At 46.4% G+C, this 9,786-nt stretch overlaps 1 protein-coding gene across 1 annotated transcript; it reads right to left on the reverse strand.

The window, feature by feature from the left end:
- Positions 1–280: 280 nt before the first annotated feature.
- Positions 281–2,712, reverse strand: PERCC1 (proline and glutamate rich with coiled coil 1). The gene is made up of 2 exons (XM_020812501.3): positions 2,564–2,712; positions 281–1,322 (listed from the first exon to the last, which is right to left on the reverse strand). Exon 2 carries the CDS (start codon positions 1,279–1,281, stop codon positions 460–462), a length of 822 nt encoding a protein of 273 aa, XP_020668160.3. The 5' UTR covers positions 1,282–1,322; positions 2,564–2,712; the 3' UTR covers positions 281–459.
- Between the last annotated feature and the right edge of the window lie 7,074 nt (positions 2,713–9,786).

The raw sequence follows: 9,786 nt of genomic DNA on the forward strand, positions 1-9,786 counted from the left end.
CTGATGTTCCCACGGGTAGTTGGTGGTGGTGATATCAGACCGTGAGTAAATCTGCCAACTGAGACCCTTTCTTTACTACAAATTAATGTTGTTTTGAGCTCCAACCCCAGGGAATAGAGGCCCAGCAAACATTTATTTTGTTTTCTTTTCATAGAAACAGATAACAATGGACTTGCAAAGGCCTATAAGGCCATCGAGTCCAATGCAGGAATCCAAGTCAAAGTATTTTCTTTTATTTTATCGGTGCAACCTACATTGACAAAGTAGCAAAGCAAGCTGGTATGTTTCCTAAAGTGTTTATTTACAAATTATACAAGGCGAGGATGGGGATTTTTAAGTACCAAACGTACTTGGCCAGTGCGGGAGAAAGAAAGGGGTTCCCACGCTTCTGGACCCTCGTAAACCACCACAGTGATGCGTGTCATCCTCTTTCCGGTTCCCCCCATGGCCGCCATGCCCTCAGCTGGCATGAAGTTCCTCCTGGCTGGTTTCGGACGTCCAATTGGCCAAAAGATCGCTAAAATCGGGAGGGTTGCTGCTGCCGAGGACGCCGATGGGGCTGAAGGCTGGCTCTTTCCAGAAGGACTGGGGGAGTTTCCTGCCGTGCATGGGGGAGAGATGGCCGTACTTCCTCTCCATCCTCAGCTTCTCGGGGTCGTGCGGGGCTTGGGGCTTGGCGTACCGGCATAAGGCGTATTCAAAGAGCTCGGCCAAGGGTCCCAGCCTCTCATCCTCCTCCGCCTTGCTCCCCAGAGACCTCCACGTTGGCTTCGAGGCGGGAGGAAGGTCCTCGTCGTCCTCGTTGTCTTCCTCCGGCGCTCTGCTCTGAGAAATCCGGACCAGATCCGTGTAGTACAACAGGCGCCCTGAGAGCTGGGGGGAACCCCGGTCCTCGTAGATATTGCAGGCCTCCGAGTCGTCGTCTTGGCTTTTCCTGCCAAAGTATCTCTGGATGTCCTTGCTGACGCGCTCGGCAAACTGAAGGAGCTGTGCGGTCATTTCTGCGCCGCTTAGGTCAGCAGCCACAGTGGGGGTCTCTTGCTTTCCACGAGGACCGTGGCCCTCCAGATCATCATCTGTGGCTTCCATTTCCTCTCCTCTTCCTCCTCCTCCTCCTTCCACTTCTTCTTCCTCTGCTTCCTCCTCTTCCTCTTCCATTTCTTCCTCCTCGGACGAGTCGTGCAAAGCCATCTCCTGGCTGGTGGTGCTGGAGAGGAAAAGATGCTGGAAGCCTGGCGCGAGCCTGAACTTGCTCAGGCTTTGGATGACCCCGGCAGCCATTTTTAAACTCCTCCCGCTCGGCTTTTTCTAGACAGAACCACCTTAGGGAGGACAGAACATCATCAGACACAGGAAGACAGGAGTGTCATGGCTGTACTTCACACCCCTCGCAAGGTCCTACGTAACTCCACGTGCTTCTCCAATGTCAAAAGCTCCCCACATGTGGAAAGCCTGTGTATCAGGGAAGGAGCTATTTGCCCCTGATGTGCTGGATTGCTAGATGCAGGGAGCGTTCCATGTGCGGGCTTGTTCGGAAAGGTGTCCCTTTTCATGCACAGCCCACTCTCAAGAATCTGCTTTTGTCTAGGCCTTCAGCCTAAGGTTTACTTTGCGTGCATTATGGGATGAAGTGATAGAAGTCGTAGACTACCCCAGTGACTGCCTGTCTAGGAGACGATAAATGGGATGGTTTATATTTTGATGCTTCTAAAGCTGGTTTTAATAATGTTTTTATCTAACGTTTAAAATATGTTATTAATTCTTCTTTAACATTAGAATAATTTACTGTTTTTAGCTTTTAGTATTGTGTTTTTTAATGGCATATGCTGCCTTGGGTCCTGTTTTAGGAGAAAGATGGGGTGAAAATATCTTAAATAATTATAATGTGCATACACATACATGCACACATACACACACACACACAACCTAACAGATAATAAAATAGCATCAGAAGAGGTTGGCTGGGCTTCTTTTTCTGTCCCTGGCTGCCCTTTTAGATGAGATAGCTAGCCTCTTTCCCAAGATGATTTACTGAACCGATTCTCCGACCTGGAGAACTCTGCGTGTGTCCTTTCAGCTGGAAAGTTTACAGCAGTGACCAGAGGGGTAACAAGGATGAGACAGACCTAAGGTTACCAAAACTCAGAGGGACCAAATATGGGCTGGCAGAAAGGCTCAGGCCCGCACATGGAATGTTCCCTGCATCTAGCCATCTAGCACATCAGGGACGAGTTGAATAGCTCCTTCACATGCCCAGAGCGTGCCCTCCTCTCCTGGCGCATGTCAATCTCCTGAGACCCAAGCTTAACCAGCAGGACAGCGAAGCCTTGGGTAGCAAAAGGGATCTGCCGTTTCTCAAGCTAACCCACCCTGCAGGGCTGTTGTGGGTAGAGCGTGGGACTCTCCGTTGATGCCTTCCCCTTCTTGGATATAAGACAGGGGGCTGAATGGTGTGGGTCCCCTCTGCCAGCTTGTTGGACTGCAATTGCCGAACCACGTTCGGCGAAGGACCGTCCCCAGGAGATTCTTTTTCCCCCCCTTCCCGAGACTCCCTGCCACTTACCTGATCGGCCGGCCGCTCAAGCCCCCTCCTTCCTCCTATACCAGCGCCCAGGTGGGGCTGAAGTATTTATAGTGGAGCTGGGAGAACGGAGGAACTAGCAAATATTTGGTGGCTGTATTGTAATCGCAGGCTCGGTAAACAAAACTCTGGTTTGCTTTAGTGCCCAGCAACCGGAGAACACAGCAGACAAGGAGCCGGGGAGGAGAGGAGATAGGGCTCACCTTAATGGCCCACTTCCTGGGGGATTTTCGAGTGTTATTCCTGCTGATTCGCCCTATTAGGTCTGCCACCCCAGCTGCCCAGCCGCCTCCAACGCAGGTTGGCAGAGGACCCTTATCGCCAGCGCTGATGGGGTGTGTGTGCGCGAAATCAAGCCTCGGCAAACAGGCGTAAAATTAAATTTCATGGTATTTTGACTTCAGAAGTAGCATCATCTCCAGAAGAAAGTAATGCTTCTCTAACAACTCATGTGCAAATAATAAATGCCAGGCCAGAGGGTAGCTGGCTAAGGGTTCAGGTCTTCCCATTCAATGCACCTTTCTGTGGAAATGCCCCCATTGGAAGGATGATGGGGATGATTATGACCCTCATGATTAAAAAAAACAAAATGTAGATTTTAGAGATCCAACATAAGGTACTATATCAGATTTTTTGAGCAGAATCACCAAATTAGTGAGACTTTGCTGACTCCTGTAAGTTCCATTCATTCAATGGTCTGCTTTAGTTGGGTCTAATAATTGGATTTAGCTCTTTTCTAATGTAAGATCAACAAGCCGTTCCGAAAAGAGATGACAGGGAGAGTGTATTTGCATTTGCAAACTTGACAGTCTTATTCATTGTCCCCTTTTATAGAAGGTTACAGGGAACGCTGTGGTGGGAGGCGTTAAGATCCTTAAATAATGCCTGGTGTTCCATACCGTGGATATAAAAAGTTTACACACCCCTGTTAAAATGTCAAGTGTCTGTGATGTAAAAAAATGAGACAAAGATAAATCATTTCAGAACTTTTTCCATCTTTAATGAGACCTATGAACTGTACAACTCAGTTGAACAACAAACTGAAATCTTTTAGGTGGAGGGATGTAAAAATAAAAAAGAGAATATCTATCTATCTATCTATCTATCTATCTATCTATCTATCTATCTATCTATCTATCTATCTATCTATCTATCTATCTATCTATCTATCTATCTATCTATCCATCCATCCATCCATCCATCCATCCATCCATCCATCCATCCATCCATCCATCCATCCATCCATCCATCCATCCATCCATCCATCCATCCATCCATCCATCCACAAACCAACCAATATATGTATCTACAAACCAAACTCTTACCAACCAGGAAATCTTCTAGTTGAAGTTCTGCACCCTGGTAGCATTTTGTTTTGTTCGGTGATATGGAGCAGGGACTGTAATGGGCAAGTTGCTCTATTCACACGTATAGACTAAGAAAAAGTGGTTGCAGTTTTGCACCATTCGGTTGCATGGAATAGGAGTTGCAGTGGGCAGTTTTGGTCCATTCACTTCTATGGAGGAGGGGGAAAGGATGCCGTAGTGGATCCTGTATCATTGATTTGGATGGAATGGGAGAAGAAAGCTACAAGGCCCACCAACAGCTGGCTGGCTGGCTCCGTGGTTTCGCTATGTGGCTGCAGAGCCAGAGGCTGGGAGTTCGATTTCCTGTGAGATGAGCCAGCCTGGGTAGCCCTGGGCCAGCTGTACAGTCCCAGGATACCTCAAGAAGGAGGGAATGATCAACCTGTCCTGAGTACTCTCTACCTGGAAAACCTTGAAAAAGGTCGCTATAAAGTCAGAATTGACTTGACAGCACATCATTATTTGTTGTATAAAACGGAGAAAGCGAGCTGCAGTTGAGAAATGCTGTCGTGACACAATGTCCCTAAATGTCAACCCTTTTTTGTTCCAAGGGGCTAAAGTATGTTGGCTTTCTTCCCCATTTAAGAGATTTCCTGAGTAGCCTGGAACTCCTTCCGCCACCTACTCAGAGTTGACCAGGCCTGAATCCTGAACCTCCGTTGAGACCTCAGAGGAAAGCAAGCCAAAGCTGATGGGGTGGATGGATGGAGGTTGGCTCATGGCTCAATCTTCTCCAAGCCCAGGCGGTCTGATTAGGAAACCGTATTTCCCCCTTCTCTCTTGACTCACAAGAGTTTCGACAGAACACCGTGGGGGCCAGGGAGCATATGTCCGGGCATATGGTTCTGTGGGGTGGCCTCTTCCCCTGGCCAGGGTTTTCTCATAAAATTAAAAAAACCTTGCTCGTCTTTCTGCCAGCCCAACTTCTGTCTTATCATCACTTCAGCTTGGAAGCCGCCAGCCAAGCTGCGTCTGGGCGAGGCCTCGGCGCTCCATCCCTACAGGAGGGTTTCTGGCCCCTCTTCTTGGTCTCTGTGCAAGAAAAATCAATAGTCCCAATATGTTAGCACTCCAAAGGAGCTGCAATTATATTACACCGGCCATTAACCACACAAGCAGTCCGATTACCTCCTTCCATTAGAAGGGGCATTAGGTTGTAGCTGCTTGGCGTGCTTGTATTCCCCGGGATCATCAAAGCAAAGCAAAGAGGCAGGGCTTCGGTCTCTGGGCCGCGTGATGGAAGGTCAGCCCTTGGTTGGGGGAAATGCATGTCGCTTTGTGCTCCCCTCTTCCTTGCAGATAAGACATTTCACAGGTGCCCTGTTGTGTTGGAGGCTTAAATATTCTGTAATATGCACTGCATGTTGGCTGGATAGCTCAGTGGTTTAGGCCTCTGGCTGTGGAGCCAGAGAGGTTGGGCGTTCGATTTCCCCCACTGAGCCTCCAGGGACAAGAGCCAGCCTGGGTAGCCTTGGGCCAGCTGCACAGTCGTCCCAGGGCACCCCCAGTGGAAGAGAATGGTAATGCACTTCTGAGGACTCTTTACCTGGAAAACTCAGAAAAGGTCACCCTAAGTCAGAATTGACTTATCATCACCATCACCATCACCAATGTACTCTATCAACTGAGGAAAAGAGGTTGACAGTATGAAACTATAAAGCAGCATCAGGTTTTCCTAAAGGGAAGACAGATGACATCTGGCATGTGATGAATTTTAGCTCCATCCAGCTTGGCCAATGGGAAGAGATTTTATTACCTGAAACATCTGGAAAGTTAAATGTCCTCACCTGTGCTAAAGCCTAGCTTTGGAAAAGCATCCATGACATTTATTTAGGGAATATATATGCACATCATTTTTTTCAGATCTATCGCAACAGCTGTTTCATTGGCAGGTCCAGTACAAGGGTTCAGAGTCTTCTTTCTGGCCTCCTCCCACACCACACCTCTGTGGGAGAGTCTCTCTTTCTCTCTCTTGCCTGGATCTTTAGAAGAGCCTGAACCACAAATCAGTTGCAGTATTGTTGTTGTTTTTTTGAAAATTCTCTACACTGAATCCTTGAACTTGTATCAAGCAAGCTTGTGATCACCCAAAAAGAGAGTGTGACGGCACAGTGGGAAAAATGTGAAGTAGTCCCCTGTGAATTTGTATGGGGAAGTCAGGTTTCCCTGGGTGGATTTGCTAAGTCAGTGGAGAAAGAGGCGGAAATGTGCGCTTGTTAAGCACATTGCAGTCATTCAGATTTTCAGAAGGCATCGTGGAGCTACCTTAACTAGCTGCAAACAATGGCTGTATTCCAGTTTCCTCTCTCTCTTGTTTCATAGCTGCCCTAGCCCATCCATGGTTGTACCAAGCCTTTAACAAAAAATTGTTTGGAGACAATGGGTGCTCAGTTGAAGCAAACTGACCCCTCCATGAGTGCACCTTTCCTTCCTCTCTCCCCACCTTGAATGAGGACACTGGGAGAGCCCGCTTCTGGTTGCCTATTGAGCCTTGAACCTGCTTCGACTCCAGGGATTAAACCTTCTGAACCGAAGAGAATTCATTTGATTTGGAAAAAGGTAGAAACTCCAGTGGGGAAGGGGAAAAATACAGACTGGGAGGGAAAACTCCAGGCTGATTCACATGGACGTCTACATCACCTAGTCAACAGAAAATACAATATGAATCAGACCACCCAAATCTCAGAGCATTATTTGTCATTGTTTTCAGCCCCAGTGAGTCCAGTGAGCTTCACCTTTGCCCCTGCAGGCTCGTAAATGGGAACAGATAGTCTTTGTGTCCCGAGGTATTTTACACCTTAGTTCCCAGAAGCCTTAGCCAGCATGGCCAGTTGTGAGGGATTATGGGAACTGTAATTCAAAACACCTGGAGGGCCATTGGTTTTCCAGCTTTGCCTTAAAATCTGGGTTTAGTGACTTTTCTCTTGAATTTATCCTTCAGCTTTTCAGCGTTCAGCATCAGTTTTCACTCCAGTGGTTAATCTTGGCGTCCTGTTGGGTGAGGATATTCTCAAGCAATTTTCAGAAAGCTTTCTTTTCCTATAACTGACGAAAGCCTCAGTGGGTCTGTCAAACAAATCCCGTTCTTGGTAGCCACCTAGGGCTGGGAAGTCTTGGGGTGCCAGCCGAAATCTCAAGGAGACACATCTCTGGCCAAGGGGTACCGGACGAGGGGAACATCGGATTTTACAAATATACCTTTTTCTTTTACTGCGTACTCCGTGTTGAGCACAACACGTGGTTTGATCAACAACAACTGTCTTCAACTCTCCGAAAGAAGACAAAATTGCTCTCTGTTTCTATTTTTAGGAAGTCCAGAGGCCTACTGATTCTTTAGAAGAAGAATGTGTTATATATTCACTGTGTTCTTGTTGTGCACAACTATATATGAGTATACGTCTCCCTTGAATTGCACAGATCTGAGGAGCATGGTTGTGGTTATACACATTTTTTTAATGAATGAATGAATAAATACATATTTCAATATATACATAAATAAATATTCAATAAACTGTATTCTGCTTCTCATCTCCAGGAAGTGGCCTGAGAAAAGTGGGTCTCGGGCTTATTATTATTTTTTATTAGTTTTATTCATATGCCACATTTCTTCCAACACGTTTGTGTGTGTGTGAATCAACTGTTTGTACTTTGTAATTATGTTTTGGGGGCATAGGAGTTAAATATGGATTTTGAACTACACGGGGGTCTAGCATCCCTAACTTCTGTTGAGAACGCAGCGGCTACGACTCTCACAGGGACCAGGCAAGAACAGGTCTCCAGAGGAGATTGGAAAGAGAGAGAGAGAGGGAGACCAAACGACAACACACACAATCTGTTTCCATGATTTGAGGACATGGTCGGCAACCGAGTCCCTTGAGATGTCTCCTAACACCAGGGCCCATCATCTGTCATCATGGGCTCTGCTGGCTAGAGAGGATTGGCCTTATGGGGCCAGAAACATCTGGAGGTATGCAGCTGCCCACCCTGACCCTCTGTTTCCTAAAAGCCTATGTTACAGTAAAAATTCAAAGTCTTTCAAGGTTCCCTGTGACTTTTGTTGTTCCGCTGGAAAGTCTGGAAGGGAATATTGTATTCCCATGCTCTCTGCTGACTGGAATCAGAACTGCACATATTGCTTGGTGCTTATTATTAGAGCTTCAAATTCCATCATGGTTCCATGGTTTGAAAACAGTCCCTGATTAGCTTACCTGCAACGGCCCCATCCTTTCCCATGATCCCAGGTAATTCTAGGCAAATGCTTTGGCTGGCAGCCGTTTTCCATGCTGGGAAAGCAGAATTTTAAACCCAGATACAGCTCCTCTCATTCTGCACTCTCTCTTTTTCACTCAGGTCTCAAGGTTAATTGCAGAAATTGAAACTTTATTGTGAAAATGCATTTTAAAAGCCTCTTAAAATGTTACTTTTCAAGAATAACTAGCAAACATTGCTCGTTGTACCAATGAAGTAACTGTATCCTTATGAAGATACTTTCATTTTTAAATTGTAGTTTTTGAAGTTGTAGCTGTGTTAGTCTGTATCAAAAAGAAACACAAACTGTATCAAAAAGAAACACAAACCAAAAGGGGAAAAAAAGACATCCTTCCACCATAAGGACTGTTACATTTTAATGTAAGCTTTTGTGGAATATGCCCACTTCATCAGACATATGAATCAGAATACAGAGGCTACATGGTAAAAAGTTCATGCAGAGCTCTAAAATAAAGGGGCAATGGGATTTGGTTGCATTTCACACCTAGGCATGATTTCAGACTGCTGTTTGGTATTCAGTTCTTTTGAAGCTTGGTTCTATAAACAGCAACAATGATTAAAAGAAACAACAGCAACAGCAACAAAAAACCCCATGGTAATGTAGATCATGAGATTTTACCTTTGAGCCTTGTTCTGAAAAGGTGGGTCTGGATTGTTGGAAAGAAAAATAACAACAACATAACATCACATTTAGTGTTGGCTTAAAAAACCTTGTGTGTGTGTGTTTAGTCGTTTAGTCGTGTCCGACTCTTCGTGACCCCATGGACCAGAGCACGCCAGGCCCTCCTGTCTTCTACTGCCTCCCGGAGTTGTGTCAGGTTCATGTTGGTTGCTAAACCTTGGCTAATATTTAATCCACCGAGATGGGTGTCCAGCATGTATATACATTTTATCTCATACGTTTCCCTCTGGATTCTTGTAATTTTTTTCTCTCCAGAATTTGGTATCTTGGAGATTAAAGTGATTTGAGACAGGTTTCTGTGTAATGCAATTTCAGATGTTTAATTTATGCCCATTAATTATTTTTGCCTAGAGATTGTCCTATTTCTCTTATGTAGAGTGCAGAGGGACATTGTTGGCAAAAGATGGCATAGATCACATTAGCAGAAGAACAAGTAAGTGTCCTTGCATGACCCTCTGATTGTCCAAATCAAAGGCTTGCTTATACACACACACATACACTTACAGACACATATGGTATGTCTGTGGCAGGAACCCCCACAAAGTTACTTTTCGGCCTACACGCTTGGAAAAGTTACTTTTCGGCCCACACGCTTGGAAAAGTTACTTTTCGGCCTGCACGCTTGGAAAAGTTACTTTTTGGCCTACAATACCCAGAACACACCCCCACCCCCCCAGCGTGGACATAATTCCCCCAACAGGAGGAGGAGAACTTAGGCGCGCTCCCTCGTTGGCCATAGACTTCGCGCCGAACTACGCTTCCCAGAATGCGCTGCGCCCACGGCCGGAAGGCGGCGCGGACTCCCATTCCCAGGGGGCCTTTCGCGGCAGGCGTGACGTCCGCGGAGGAGGGGGAAAGAGCGCGTCGACGTCGGCGGCTCCTTCTCC

The sequence above is a fragment of the Pogona vitticeps genome, chromosome 13 (assembly GCF_051106095.1).
Source record: "Pogona vitticeps strain Pit_001003342236 chromosome 13, PviZW2.1, whole genome shotgun sequence".
In the NCBI taxonomy this organism is placed as follows: domain Eukaryota; kingdom Metazoa; phylum Chordata; class Lepidosauria; order Squamata; family Agamidae; genus Pogona; species Pogona vitticeps.